At 39.4% G+C, this 16869-nt stretch overlaps 1 protein-coding gene across 6 annotated transcripts in view; it reads right to left on the reverse strand.

Annotated features, from left to right (window-relative positions):
- The window catches only part of LOC143027089 (vascular endothelial growth factor receptor 1-like), a 269766-nt gene that overhangs the window by 84453 nt on the left and 168444 nt on the right, over window positions 1-16869 (reverse strand). For all 6 annotated transcript variants that reach the window (XM_076188039.1, XM_076188042.1, XM_076188038.1 and 3 more), the window contains 2 exons: window positions 16516-16685; window positions 14599-14758 (listed from right to left, as the gene is read on the reverse strand). In XM_076188039.1, coding sequence (XP_076044154.1) covers window positions 14599-14758; window positions 16516-16685 — 330 coding nt within the window. The remainder of the gene's footprint in view (window positions 1-14598; window positions 14759-16515; window positions 16686-16869) is intronic.

Here is a 16869-nt window from a genome sequence, read left to right on the forward strand (position 1 = left end):
AAAAAGACAGAAGACCTGAAAAATGGAAAATATATACCTGTTATAGAAATGAATATGTACAAATGTGCAGAGAGGAAAAGAGAAAATATGAAAAAGATATCATAGAAAAGTGTAAAGATCAACCAAAACTATTCTACAGATTTGTAAACAATAAACTGAAAAACAAACAAGACTTGGAGAAATTAAGACAGGAGGGAGTTGAATACACTGAGGAAATGGAAATGGCAGAAATTATGAACAAACATTTTAAATCAGTGTTTACAAGGGAGAACATACAACCTGAAGAGAACGAATGGAAAGAGAAAGTCCCCCCTATGGAAGAAATAGAAGTAACAAAGAATGAAATATTAACACACTTGAGTAATCTTGATGTCAGAAAATCGCATGGACCAGATGAAATAGCAAACTGGATTTTGAAAGAATGCAGGAATGAACTGGCAGACAAAATACATAGCATACTAAATAGTTCCTTGAAAGAAGGAAAAGTTCCAGAAGATTGGAAAAAAGCAAATATAGTACCTATATATAAAGGAGGAAATAAAGAAGAACCTACCAACTATAGACCAGTCTCTCTAACAAGTACAATAGCAAAAATTTGTGAAAGAATTATCAAAAGTAGATGGGTAAAATATTTAGAAAAAAACAAAGTGTTAAATCCAAGGCAATTTGGATTCAGACAAGGACGATCATGCGTCACCAATTTAATATGTTTCTATTCAAGGCTAATAGATATAATACAAGAAAGAGATGGATGGGCGGACTGTGCATTTTTAGATCTAAAGAAAGCTTTTGACAAAGTACCACATAAGAAGTTGCTTAAGAAATTAGAAACTGAAGGAGGAATACAGGGCAAACTACTAAATTGGATGGAGGACTTTTTGCAAGAAAGAAAAATGAGAGTAGTGATAAGAAACCAGCACTCAAAATGGGATGAAGTAATAAGCGGTGTTCCGCAGGGAACAGTTCTGGCCCCAATAATGTTTGCTATATATATTAATGATATGGATGAAGGAATTGAAAGCTATATGAGCTTCTTTGCAGATGATGCAAAACTACTGAAAAGAGTAAAAACTGAAGAAGATTGTGAATCACTACAGAGAGATCTAAATAAAGTACAAGAATGGAGTAGGAAGTGGGAGATGGAGTTCAATACAAAAAAGTGTAGTATAATGGAATTTGGAAAAAGCAAAAACAGAATAACAGGAGCATATAAATTGGGAGAAGAAGGAATAAAAAAAGTAGAAAATGAGAAGGACCTGGGAGTCATTGTTATGAATAATATGTCACCTGAGAAACATATAAATAAGATTTTTGGAGAAACTTATAATTTAATAAGAACAATCAAAGTTGCATTTACATACCTGGATGAAGAAATGGAAGAAAATCCTAATCACCCTGATAAGACCAAGATTGGAATATGCAGCAACGATATGGTCACCAAGTACAAAAAAAATGTATAAAAAAAACTTGAAAGAATACAAAGAGCAATTACAAAATTGGCACCAACACTCTCAAAACTATCATATGAAGAGAGACTACAAAAACTTGAACTACAGACACTAGAGCAAAGAAGAGAGAGAGGAGATTTGATAGCTATTTACAGAATCATGAAAGGCATAGAAATTACTGACAGAGAGAATCTGATAAAATGGGATGACAGAAATACTAGAGGACACGGAAATAAAATAAAAAAAGACAGCTATAGAAGAGATTTGAAAAAGAACAGCTTTCCTCACAGAGTAATAGACAGTTGGAACAAGTTAGATGAGAAAGTGGTGTGTGCAAAAACAATACATGAATTTAAAAATAGTTTAGATAAAATGAGATATGAAGACGGGACCCCACGAGCATAGCTCCCCTTCCCGTAAAATACAACTAGGTAAATACATATACCAACAGCTTTTTCCCCTTTACAAGGGAAGTAGCCAAAGTCAAAGGCATAAATTCACTCCCACTCATTTCTTTCCCATATACTCCAATTCCACTCACCATCCCTCCCACACTCTCATCTTGGTTCCTCCTGGATAAAAGGTCATCCCTGCATCTCGCCCACTGCCCTGGGTCAAAATCATTAGAGCAAGACACAGCACACCCACAGCAAGGCCGCTTCACTTAATTTGTGACCCCCCTCTCCATCCCCTCATGCAGAAAAAGAGAAGACTGGGAGAAATCCCTTTGGGCTGCATCAAAATATTCACACATATTCCCTCACCCCCCATTCTCCACCAACTCCCTTCCATGCATCACAGCATCATCCATCAGCATTTTGATGGATAATTACAATGAAGGGGTGAATAGGCATGTACCAAGACAGAAGCTAGAGAGAGTGTACATTAAATGCTGGTTCAACAAAAGATGCAGTGAGGCAAAAGATAGAAGGGACAGAGCTTGGAAAAGATGGAGAAAATATAAAAAAAACCTGGAAAATGGCAAGTTTATAAACTACAGAAATGAGTATGTTAAAGTGAGAAGAGAGGAAAAAAGGAACCATGAAAAGGATATTATAGATAAATGCAAAGAGCAACTCAAGCTATTCTATCAATATGTGAATGGTAAGCTTAAAAACAAACAGGAAATGGTGAAACTATGCCAAGGGAATATAGAATACACAAAAGAATCAGAAATGGTCAAAGTCATGAATAATCACTTCAAATCTGTTTTCACTAGAGAGAAAGCACAATATTGGGACGAAGGAAATTAAAGACAATCTCCCCCCATGAGTGAGATAATAATAACACAAAAAGAAATAATGGAACATCTATCAAACCTTGACATCAGGAAATCACATGGCCCAGACAGAATTGCAAATTGGATTCTAAAAGAATGCAAAGAAGAACTAACAGACAAAATACATAACATAATAAGTTGCTCACTTATAGAAGGAAAAATACAAAGACTGGAAAAATGCTAATATTGTACCAATATATAAAGGAGGAAACAAGGAAGAACCAACTAACTACAGGTCAGTCTCACTAACAAGCACTGTAGCCAAATTTTGTGAAAAAATCATCAAGAATAGATGGGTAAAACACCTAGAAGATAATAATATAATAAACCTAAGACAATTTGGGTTCAGACAAGGAAGATCATGTACTACAAACTTAATATGTTTCTACTCAAGATTAATAGATATAGTGCAAGAAATGAATGGATGGGCTGATTGTGCTTTCCTGGACTTTTTGACAAAAAGCTTTTGACAAAGTACCACACAAAAAATTATTTAAAAAAAATGGAACATATAGGAGGGATACAAGGGAACCTACTAAAATGGATGGAGGACTTCCTGATTGGTAGAAAGATGAGAGTAGTGCTCAGAGAAAAATATTCAGGTTGGAAAGAGGTCATCAGTGGAGTACCGCAAGGATCTGTATTGGCTCCAGTAATGTTTGCTATTCATGTGAATGACATGGATGATGATGTGAAATGTTACATGAGCTTCTTTGCAGACGATGCCAAACTGTTACAGAAAGTAAAAACTGAAAAGGATTGCGAATCACTGCAGGAGACCTGTATGGAACTGGAGTCAGAAATGGGAAGTGGACTTCAATAGTAACAAATGTAGCATTATGGAGTTTGGAAAAAGTAAAAATAGAATATCAGGACAATATAAAATTGGAACCAAGGAGGTAAAGAAGGAGAGATCCGAAAAAGATTTGGGTGTAATTATCTCAAATGACTTGTCCTTTGATAAATTGATCAACAAAATTGTCGGACAATCCAACAATTTGCTAAGATCAATAAAAGTGGCATCTACATATTTGGACAAAGAAATGATTAAAAAAATATTGGTCACACTGATAAGGCGACATTGTGGTCACCCAGTACCAAAAAGAATATAGAGAAAATAGAAAGAATCCAGAGAGCAGTCACAAAAATGGCACCTGCACTTGCAAACTTGTCATATGAGGAGAGATTGGCTAAACTGGAGTTACTGACTCTGGAATCATGAAGTTCACAGAAATACTCAATAGAGAGGACTTGTTAAACTGGGACAAGAGAAGCACAAGAGGACATGGAAAAAAAAAAAAACATAGCTACAGAAGAGATCTGAAGAAAAACAGTTTTCCACATAGAGTGGTGGACACTTGGAACAAACTGGACAAAGAAATAGTGTGCACAAAAACCATTCATGAGTTTTAGAGCAAACTAGACACTACAAGATACAAAGGTGGGACACCACGAGCGTAGCTCCCCTTCCTGCAAAATACAACTAGGTAAATACACAACCATTCTCCACTCACCCCTATCTTCTGTCTTTTCCCTTCCTTTCTCAACAGACATCCCCTCTTCCCCAATGAGCCTTTTAAAAATCCCATCCATCCATTTCATCTTTGGTTGCCCCCTCATGTTCACTCCCTCCACAACTGCCTTCTACACCTCTTTTACTAATTTTTCTTCACTCATTCTTTTATGTGCCTAAACCATCCCAATACTTTCACCAACCATATCTTCCAACCCCCTTTCCAACCCCATTCTCCTCCTCACCTCGTTTCTCACTCTATCCAGCCTAGTAACCCCTACCTCTCAGGCATTTCATCTCAAAAACATTTATACTCTTTCTCTCTTATGTTCCATGTTTCTGCCTCATACAGTGCTGTCGGCACAATCATACCTTCATACAATCTCCTCTTAGCATCTATTCCCAAATGTCTATTTTTCATTACACTTTTTAATCCACCAAGGCATTTACTTGCTTCTCTCAATCTACACTCTACCTCCACCCCCACTCCTCCCTTTCTCGCCACATTCACACCCAAGTATCTAAAACTATCCACTTCCTCCAGTCTCTCTCCCTTAATATTCACTTCCAATTTGCTACCATCCTCTCCCTTTGTACATCTCATCACCTTACTTTTACCCACATTTATCTTCAACTTCCTTCTTTCACACACTTTCCCAAACTCCATCACTAACTTCTATAATCTCCCCTTTAATCCTGCTACAAGGGCAGTGTCATCTCTTGCACCACCCTATCCATGTATAAATTGAACAGCCAAGGTGACATAACACATCCCTGACAAAGTCCCACCTTTACCTCAAACCACTCACTCTCTCCATTTCTAATTCTAACACAAGCTCTACTACTCTCATAAAAACTCTTGACTGCTCTTAACAGCTTTCCTCCTATCCCATATATCTGCAATACCTCACACAGTGCCTTCCTGTCTACCCTAACATAAGCCTTTTCCATCAAAAAGAAAGAAAAAAAAAGTCCTTACTTTTACCTAAACCTTTCTCACAAATCTGCCTTACCACAAAAACCTGATCCATACAACCCCTACCTGTCCTAAACCCACACTGTTCCCCACCAATTACTCCATCTGTTCCTCTCCTAATCCTCTCCATCAAAACCCTCTCACAAGCCTTCCCAACTATAATCAACAAACTAATCCCTCTGAAACTACTACACTCACACTTGTCCCCTTTTCCCTGGTAAAGTGAAACTATACAGACACTCCTCCAGCACTCTATCCTTTTAGACAAACATTAAACAACCTCACAAGCAAGTTCACTATCACTGTACCTCCCTTTTTAAGACATTCCATGTGACACCCATCTAATCTAAGTGCCTTACCTGCTTTCATCATTTTAATAACTGCTTTCACCTCCTCATTTTTCCTTATTTCTCCTCCATTTCCCTCATCCATCAATATATATATATATATGTATATATATAATGTATATATACAGTGCTCGACAAAAGTTTTGGCCAGGTGAGCAGGGCCAGATTAAACTTATGTCTAAAAAAGAATGGCAAAGATGAGGGCGATTTAATTTAGTCACAAGTCTGGGCCAGCTGCATGACATTACTGCATCTCTCGAATTTCCGGCTCATCATGCAAGTACGCGCTCAGTGTCGGCTTGGCCACAGTAGCATGAGAATTTTGTTTTTGTGTTCTCCTGACTTATGCCATTTTGTGACTGTTTTCTTTTTTAGTTTGAGAGTGTTTGTGGCCTCATTATGGGGAAAGCGAGGCAGTTATTGTCTGAAACTATTGCCCAGATTATTGCTCTCAAGAAGGCTGGTAAGCAAACTAAGGAAATAGCCGACCAACTTAAAATTACTGATCGTGTTGTGAGACATAATGTTGCTAGGTGGAGGGAGGGAGAGTGTGATTTCATACCACCCCAGAAAGAGCAGTCTGGTAGGCCTCTAGGCATCTAAATAACATTGTTATGAGAGACCTAGAGAAGAGTCCTCATATTTCAGCCCATAAAATTAAGGAAAATAATAGTGGTCTGTTCAGTGAAGTGTCTGTATGTACTGTTAGCCGACGTGTTCATGAGCTTGGTTACACAAGACACCGTCCCATCAAGAAACTGATTCTCACCCGTGTGCAGAAGGTTCATAGGGTCGCTTATGCTCTAAAATATCTTCAGTGGGATGATGCTGACTGGCTGGATGTGCTTTGGTCTGATGAAGCAATGTTCACAGTGACTGAGGGGAGGGGTGGTAACGTGTATCAGAAGTGTGGCAGTGACCCCCTTGACCCACGCTACCTTTGTGGAACTGTGAAACACCCCAGTTCATTAATGGTATGGGGTTGTTTCTCAGGCAAGGGCTTGGGGAGGTTTGTTGTGTTGCCTGCCAACATTAAAATCAACAAGCACATTTATTATGAGCTCCTATACGAACATCTGGAGGAGTGCTTTGAGTTAACAGGCACAAGTGTGTTCCAACAGGAGAGTGCCCCCTGCCACTCTGCCAAATCTGTTATAACCTGGCTGTGAGATTAAGTTCATTGAGGAATGGCACGGAAACAGTCCAGATACCCAATTGAGAATCTTTGGCAGGTGGTTAAACATGGGTTACAAGGAAAGGACGTCAGCACTCTCCCCAAGCTGGAGAAGGAAATTAGGGCTTGTTGGGATGCTATACCTACCCAGAAGCTACATGATCTTGCTATGTCCATGCCATGACGCCTGAGGGATGTCAAGAAATGCAAAGGATGCCCAACAAAGTATTAAGGGTAAGATTAATATTTTTTATAAAACTTTTATCATGCTACAACTTGTCTGACACACACCCGGCCTAAACTTTTGTCGAGCACTGTATATGTATATATATGAATATATGTGTGTATATATATATATATATATATATATGTATATATATATATAAGTGGGGGTAGGAAACACAGTGGTCTTAGATTGAGTTTATTCCTGACTAGTTTTGCAGATATGCTTTTTTGAAGAAATGGTGTACAGAAAGAGTTGTGGGCATTTATACATAAAAAGTATCTCACTATTGAAGGATGAAGAAATAGAGCCAAGGAATGAATCACACAGATAAGGATGAATCAATTTTAGGAAAGCAGATTACTTGAGGTTGAAAAAATCCTTTGAAGGAGCAAACTAGGAGGAATTCATAAATTTCACATGTATAAAGAGAAATGGGAAATTTTTCTTGACATTTACAACTGGGGAGTGAACAAATATGTGCCAAAGATTAGTGGAAGGAAGAAGCAGAACCAGGACTGGTTTAACAAAAAGTGCGAGATCGCAAAAAAAAAAGGCCAGGGACCTGGCATGGGGAAAATGGAGGAAGAAAAGAAGCTTACAAACAGGCTAGAAACAACTATGCAAGAATATACATGGAGAAAGAAAACAATTTTGAAAGAGTAGTAGATAAATGCAAAGATGAACCAAAACTGTTTTACAGGTTTATAATGGTAAATTGAGACACAGGTAAGTAATCATCAATTCAATAGTAGGTGTTGATGTCTTTGAAGAAACCTCAGCTCAGACAGAAATAATGAATGAAAGTTTCAAATCAGTTTTCACAAAAGTTTTTTTCTGAAGAAGTGAAGGGAAGAAAAATCCAAATTTAGAAGATATAAATGTAGAAGTAAGGGAAGTGCTCAATCTCTTGAGCTTATTGGATGTGATGAAAGCTTCAGGACCAGATGGGATCTCAAACTGGATACTTAAAGAGTGTAGGGAACAACTAGCAGACAAGCTTCAGTCATATTGCATGTTCACTGAAAGAAGGCATTGTGCTGCTTGATTGGAAAAGGGGAAACGTGGTGCCAATTCACTACCTATATCCTGAGAGGTAGCCAAAGTCATAAGTTTCTTGGCTCCTCCAGGATGATGGGTCATTCCTGAATCTCTACCACTGCCCTGGGTCAGACGCAAAGCAGCAAGACATAGCACACCCATAGCAAAGTCACTTAATTTAATTATGACCTCCCCTCTCCATCCCATCATGCAGAAAAAGAAGATGGTGAAAAATCCCTTTGGGCTGTGTGAAAATATCATTCACACATAACTACTCCCTAACCCCCCACCCACTCCCATACATCACAGTATCATCTATACACAACCATTCTCCTCTCACCTGTATCTTCTGTCTTATCCCTTCCTTCCTCAACAGACAGGGATGGTAGAGGAAAATGGAAAGAGAAATAAGAAAAGATGAGGTACAAGTAGTTTTGAAAATGATGAAAGCAGGTAAAGCACCTGCGATACATGAGTGTCAAGTGAACTGTCTGAAGAAGGGAGGTATAGTAATAGTGGACTGGCTAGTGAGGTTGTTTGATATGTGTCTGAGGGAGGGTAGAATGCCAGAGGACCCTCTATAGTTATGCTTTACATGGGAAAAAGGGACAAATGTAAATGTAGTAGTTTCAGAGGGATCAGTTTGTTGAATTCAGTTGGAAATGGGAGTTTTAATTGGGAGGATTATGAGAGGAACAGAGGGAGTAATTGGCGAGGAGCAGTGTGAGTTTAAGAAGTGTAGGGGTTACATGAATTAGATTTTTGTGGTAAGGCAGATATGTGAGAAAGCTTTAGCAAAAGGTAAGGATGTTTTTGGGGCCTTTATGGATTTGGAAAAGGCTTATGACAGGGTAGACAGGAAGGCACTGTGGGAGGTATTCCAGATATATGGGATTGGGGGAAAGCTATTACAGGTAGTCAGGAGTTTTTATTAGAATAATAGAGCCTGTGTTAGAATTGGAAATGGAGAGTGCAAGTGGTTTGAGGTAAAGGTGGGTCTGCATCAGGGATGTATCATGTCACAACGATAACGGGCAGGGGACTGGAAGTGGTTAAAAAAAATGGAAAATAGTGGAAGGTAAGCCTGTTTTTTTTGCTGATGACACTGCACTTGTGACAGGCTCAGAGGGGGAATTAAGGTAGTTAGTGATGGAGTTTGGGAAGGTATGTGATAGGAGAAAGTTGAAAGTAAATGTGGGTAAATGTAAGGTGATGAGATGAACAAGGGAAGATGATGACAGGGAGTTGGAAGTCATAAAGGAGAGAGGCTGGAGAAAGTGGATAGCTTTAGGTATTTGGGGTTGCATGTGGCAGGAAAGGGAGGAGTGGAGGCGGAGGTAAACTGTAGATTGAAAGAATCAAGTATGTGCCTTGGGGGACTAAAATGTGTCATGGGAAACAGGCATCTAGGAATGGATGCAATGAGATCATATGATGGGGTAATTGTGCTGGCAACACTCAGTTGGGTGGAGAATTGGAATTTAAGAGAGACAGAGAAGTTTAAATGTGTTTGAGATAAAATGTCTGAGAATTATGGTAGAGAATACAAGGTTGGACAGAGTGAGAAACAAGGAGGTGAGGAGGAGAGCAGGGTTGGGAAAGGATATAGGAGATAGGGCTAATAAAGGAGTATTGGGATGGTTTGGACACATGGAAAGAGAGAAGATTAGTAAGAGGTGCAGAAGGCAGAGGTGGATGGAGTGAAGTTGAGGGAATGACTGAGGATGAGATGGATGGATGGGGTGACAGGGGCTTTGAGGAAGAGGGGAATGTCTGTTGAGCAAGAAAGAGAGAAAGCAGGAGACAGGGGTGGGTGGGTGGAGAAAAGCTGTGTATAGATGATACTATGATACAAGGAAGGGAGGGGGCAGAGGATTGAGGAGGAGAATAGGGAGTGCTTATGTGTGAATACTATTTTGATGTAGCCCAAAGGGATTTCTACCCATCTTCTCTATTTTCTGCATGAGGGGATAAAGTGAAGGGGTCTCCAATTAAGTAAAGCAGCCTTGCTATAGATGTACTGTGTCTTGCTGCATTGCTTCTGACCCAGGGAAGTGGGAGAGAGACAGGGATAACCCTTCATCCACGAGGAGCTAAGATGAGAGGGAGGAAAGGGTGGTGGATGGAAGTGGAATGGGTGGGAGTGGGTGTGTGCCTTTTGATTTGGCTACCTCCCTTATATGGGGGGAAAAAGCCATTGGTATATAGATAGACCATCAACACCACACAAAAACACAAACTCATTCAGGTTCCTAAACAAGGCTTTTAGGACAGACCACAAAACTCAATAATCCAACAACAACCCCAAGACATAAACCCCCACAGAAAAAACACTCCTCTATCTTGTTAGAACCAAACTGGCATGATTGTGCTCTGGACACCATCCAGGACTGAAACAGCCTTAACACAAAATATGCCTGGCTACCAATTCAAACTTCCCCAAATACAACCACCACAGAGTACACATAATGCCTCATACTACAATGACCTGCATTAATAATGCCTAGACAACAACACAATACATCTTCCCTGAGTGACTTATGGATCTGCCCACAGGCTATTGCCAGTTACCTGAAGGATGCAGATCTTCTGTAAGATAGACCTGGGGCAACAGATTGATTGACTGATCCCTCTCCCCCATTCCCTATCAATCAAATCAAGAGCATAACACCCAAAAGCTCATCTGTGCTAATGACCTAATTAGAATTCCCCAGCACAGCAACTTCAGAATAGCTGTTAAACTATAACTCTACAGCATGATTCCCAACAATCAAGAAAACAAAGACATCCTACAGACAACACATAACAAAGTTTTAGACATAATAATGGGATACATTGGAAAAATGCCAATATATAAAGGGGGAAATAAGGAAGACCCAACAAATTATAGACCAGTGTCTCTAACAAGTATAATAGTCAAAATTTGCGAGAGAATCATCAAAGATAGATGGACAAAATAGCTGGAGGAAAATAACATACTGAACCTGAGGATTCAGACAAGGAAGATCATGTACCACCAATTTAATTTGTTTCTATTCAAGATTGATAGATATATTGCAGGAAAGGAATGGCTGGGCAGACTGTGCATTCCTGGACCTACAAAAGGCATTTGATAAGGTACCACACCAAAAATTACAATATAAACTGGAAACAATAGGAGGCATACATGGAAAACTATTGAATTGGATGGAGGACTTCCTATATGGAAGAAAAATTAGTGGTTCTCAGAGACAAGTATTCAAAATGGGAAGAAATGAGTAGTGGCGTCCCACAGGGGTCAGTACTAGCTATGATAATGTTTGCTATATATGTAAATGACATGGATGAGGGCATTGAAAGTTACATGAACTGCTTTGTAGATGATGCAAAATTATTAAAGAGAATAAACTCCGAAATAGACTGTGACTCATTGCAGAAGGATCTGAACAAAGTCTCAGAGTGGAGCAAGAGATGGGAAGTAGAATTCAACATCAAGAAGTGCAGTATAATTGAATTTGGAAAAAGCAAGAAGAGAATAACAGGACAGTATAAAATTGATGGAAAAGAGGTAAAGAAAGTGAATTCTGAAAGGGACCTAGGAGTAATTATCACCAAAGACATGTCGCCAGATAAACATATAAATAAAATAGTCAGAGAAACATACAATTTGTTGAGATCAATAAAGGTGGCCTTTAAATACCTGGATAAGGAAATGATAAAGAAAATATTACAAATACTGAAAAAGCCAAAACTGAAATATGCAGCACTGATATGGTCACCCAGTACAAAAAAGAATATAAGAAAATAAGAAAGAATACAAAGAGCAATGACAAAGTTGGTCCCAACATTTGTAAACCTAACATATGAACAAAGACTGGCCAAACTGGAATTGCCAACCCCCGAACAAAGAAGAGAACGAGGGGACCTAATAACCATCTACAGAATTATGAAAGGAAAAGAATGCCTTGATAGAGAGGACCTATTAAAATGGGACAGAGGAAAAACAAGAGCACATGCAATGAAACTCAAGAAGGATAACTACAGAAGAGACCTGAAAAAGAACAGCTTCCTACACAGAGTGATAGATATATGGAACAAACTGGATGAAGAAACAGTGTGTGCAAACACAATATAACAATTCAAGAACAAATTTGATCTTGCAAGATACAAAAATGTCACCACGAGCATAGCTCCCCTTCCTGTATAATACATACATATACCAAGGCTTTTTCCCCCTTCCAAGGGAGGTAGCCAAAAAGGGAAAGGCATAAAAACACTCCCACCCATTTCATCCCTAAATACACTCCACACCCCTCCCACCCTTCCTCTCATCTGAGCACCTCCTGGATGACGGGTCATCCCTGCACCCTGCCCACCGCCCTGGGTCAGAAGCAGTGTCGCAAGACACAGTACATCCACAGCAAGGCCGCTTCATTTAATCGGCGACCCCCCTCTCCGTCCCCCTTTGCATATAAGGAGAGGACGGGGAGAAATCCCTTCGGGCTGCGTCAAAATTTACTCACACATACTACCCCACCCCCCACCCCCCGCCCATTCCTCCTCATGCAGTCACAACATCATCCATATACAACCATTCTCCACTCACCTCTGTCTTCCGTCCTCTCCCTTCCTTCCTCAACAGACATTCCCCTCTTCCCCAAAGCCCCCTTCACCCCATCCATCCACCTCATCCTAGGACGTCCCCTCATGTTCACTCCCTCCACATCTGCCTTCCATACCTCTTTTACTAGTCTTTCTTCACTCATTCTTTCCATGTGTCCAAACCATCCTAATATTCTTTCATCAACCCTATCTCCCAAATCCTTTTTCACCCCTGTTCTCCTCCTCACCTCCTCATTTCTCACTCTATCTAGCCTAGTAACCCCCACCATACTTCTCAGACACCTCATCTCAAACACATTCAAACTCCTTCTCTCTTCTTCTCTTATGTTCCACGTTTCTGCCCCATACAGTGCTGTTGGCACAATCACTCCTTCATACAGTCTCCTCTTCGCATCCATTCCCAAATGTCTATTTCTCATTACACTCTTTAAACCACCAAGGCATTTACTCGCTTCTCTCAATCTACATTCTACCTCCACCTTCACTCCACCTTTTCCTGCTACACTTGCACCCAAGTATCTAAAACTATCCACTTCCTCCAGTCGCTCTCCCTTAATGTATAATACAACTAGGTAAATACAACTAGGTAAACTAGGTAAATACACTAAAACCATCCAACTAGATTCTACATCTGCACTCCAAAATAAAAATCCTTCCCACAGAACAGCACATGAATATAACACACCCATAATTCAATACAAGAGCTGTCAATCTTCCTATCCATCCTTCACACATGACAGAAACACAAATAACTGGCTGCATAAAAAAAAGAATCCAACATCATACTACACAAACAGCAACAATAACTTTTTAAGTGAGCCTCAGAATAGATTCATATGAAAACATATAACACACCAAGATCACAGAGTAAGCACTCCAAGACTCATTCCCAAACCTGGTACTCAACTAAACTCTCCCAAACTACCAAGAAATCACTCCCTTTACGAGCAGGAATCAAATTAGCACAGCTGTATTTAAGCTACCACCCATTAATGAATCAGTACTAAAATAGACTCAAACTGACTCAGATGTAATCACCACACAGAAGACACCGAACACTTCATCCTACAAAGGAAATATGATAACTGGAAATAAAATAGTAGATGAAGTTGGTACTGTACATGAATTTGAGTCTAGGTATGCTAGAAAATTAGAGAAAAGGAGACAGGACACAACAAGCATTACTCCTTTCCTGTATACTACAATTAGGTAAATATGATTAGGTATAATTAGATAAATACAGTTCCTCTTTTACCCTATCCAGACAGCAATACATCTCTTCTTTAAGTGACATGTGGGTCAAACTAGAGGGTGTTGCTGGTTATCTGGGGGCTGTGAGTCTCTTGCAAGAGACCTGAGGCAACGGATTGACTGACTGCTCTACTTTGTGATATATACCTTTCTTTATTCTTTAAGGAGTGGTCCTGTGAAACAGATATTGAGAACCATTTACCCACTGCTTGTCTTCAAATCCCTTCAATATCCTCACTTCTATCTACAAATATATAGTACTCAGTCTTGGTATTATGCTCAAGATCTCTATTAATTCTGATTACCTTTTTTCAAGTTTTTCACAAGAGATGCTGACAACCAGTGACCTCTCCACTTCTGTCCCTACTAGCCAGTGGCAGAAACAGATCCACACTTATACAGCACAGACAAAAGTCCTACATTTCTTTCCCAGAGATCTATGGGAGGACCTGGCAAAACTCAATGTAACAATTATTATTAGTATTCTTTCTTCTTTACATCCTTCTTTTTACTATTACAGGTATTATCCTTTAACTGCCTTCAGCCAAAAATGTCACCTTTTCTATCACAATCCTTTTCTCCTGTTTCATTTCACCATCACCACCATTCTCCTCCCCAGTTTCCTTCTATTTCTATCCCCTTCTTCAACATCGCCATTTCCCAGTACCTTCTTTCCTTCCCTTCCTTCTAACTCCCTTTACCTTTACCCTCTTGTTCTTCTACCTTTACTGAATTTTTACTTACCACTAATCATTAAAATTTGTTCACCGCTTTTCTCAGCACTATAAACATTATGAGCACGACATTGGAATTTCCCTGGGGAGGTAGCTTTCAGCCTCCACTCCGTCTCAAACACACCTTTCAATTCCTTCTGTCTAGCTTTACTTTGTGTCTTATTTCCAATCTGTAAAAAAAACAATGAACATGTAAGAAATGACATCCTTTTTTATAATAGGAAGATGTTTATGAGTCAAATGATGTACTAAGTTGAAAATTATAGATCTACCACAAATCAAGAGCTGGCCTACTCCCCAAAGTACTTTCTCAGCAGATAGATACAACCCTTATATGTTCCTGAGATGTATCTATATCTCCCCTCTTATATCCAATATACTGGTTACCAAGAACTGTTTTGGTTACAAAAGAATAAAAATATGTCAAATATTATTTACCCTTCCAACCCAAACCTTGAGAACAGCACCATAACTAGATGACTTCACATTAGGAACTTATTAATGTAACTATAAAATAACAGCCAAGAACATTAGATTTACCTTAATTATGGCTGAAATAAAAAAGAACACCAATATCCTCTGAGAATCCCTCTGTGACACTCCTTATCCCTAACTACCAAGAATCAAAGAAGAATCCGAGTCAAGTTAAAAGGTCAACTTCTCCCTTTTTTATTCTTATAAAAGTACTATTTTTTTTTTTTCCATCTAGTAAGTTCTTGGTAATAGGATTTTTTCAACTGTGCTTACTGAGACTAGGGTGTAAAATATAGTGATACAACAAAGAATTTTTTTTTTTTAAATTCAGAGGTTGAAAGATAACATACAGTATGTGCCAATGAAGGACAGTCTGTCATGTATGCTATGATATACTTCAAACGGATTATTGTCATATTATATGTCAGAAGAATGACATGAAAATTGATAGGATACAGTAGAAAATACATACATACATATACCAAGGCTTTTTCCCCCTTCCAAGGGAGGTAGCCAAAAAGGGAAAGGCATAAAAACACTCCCACCCATTTCATCCCTAAATACACTCCACACCCCTCCCACCCTCCCTCTCATCTGAGCACCTCCTGGATGACGGGTCATCCCTGCACCCTGCCCACCGCCCTGGGTCAGAAGCAGTGTCGCAAGACACAGTACATCCACAGCAAGGCCGCTCCATTTAATCGGCGACCCCCCCTCTCCGTCCCCCTTTGCATAAGGCGAGGATGGGGAGAAATCCCTTCGGGCTGCGTCAAAATCTACTCACACATACTACCCCACCCCCCACCCCCCTGCCCAGTAGAAAATACACTAAAAAAAGGTTGTCAGTTGCAGGTATGCCTCAAGACAAAGGCTTCAAATCCTGCTGTGTCACCCTAGGATACAAAGCAAAAGGACATGACTTTTCATGCCACGCAGCTCAAAAGGATGTGTAGATGAAGACGGCACCCAAATGGCACCTTGAAGTAATGCCCATATGCTTACAACCGTATAATTGAGCAGGAAATAGATAGGTAGCTAATAAATGTTTGCACACCTTCCTCATACAAAATAAAAGTGAAGTGAATGTGTGAGAACAGGCATATAGGAGAATCTAGAATAGGTTTTACATACATTAAGTGATTTATGGCACCCATGCACATGACACCTGTATGTGCTATACTATATATTAGAGGGTAGTGCGCCATTCTAAAACCCACGCACTCTCACCCTCGCCACATACATACTCTATTTAAGTTAGTCAAATTAAAATATTTTTGTACCTTGTCTTTGTTTCTCCCTATTCTCCCTTGTGAAGTGAGAAATTCTTAAAAAGGGGAAAATATTCACAAACAGCATAGATTGATACAAATTATCCTATTTCGGCCAAAGTTGGGCTTTGAATCAAAACCACATTGGAACCGTGACAGTCAACCAAGAAAAATAAACTTTCTACCTTTCTGTACTCCTGGCACTCATTCAAATGCACACACTCTGCAAACTCAAGTGTAATCACTGGTGGAGGGTAAGCTTTGACTTGACACTTGACTCCAAATGTCTTGTTGGCTCCAACAAGGGTAGCCTCTCCTCCAAGGATCAGCTCAACCTGTACATCCTGTGGACTACCTACACAATAAAGGCAATAATGATAAATAAGAAAGAGCAAGAAACTGGGATTAAGAATGGAATAATACTGGGGAAGTAAGAGATTTGGTGATTTTGGGGTCATTACCACAATATTTATGACACAAATATTTCAAATAAACTTAATGGTGAACAATACTGTACAGGAGAAATACTTGATGCATGA

Source organism: Oratosquilla oratoria, chromosome 7, assembly GCF_046742065.1.
Source record: "Oratosquilla oratoria isolate Oo_2021 chromosome 7, ASM4674206v1, whole genome shotgun sequence".
Classification (NCBI taxonomy): Eukaryota; Metazoa; Arthropoda; class Malacostraca; order Stomatopoda; family Squillidae; genus Oratosquilla; species Oratosquilla oratoria.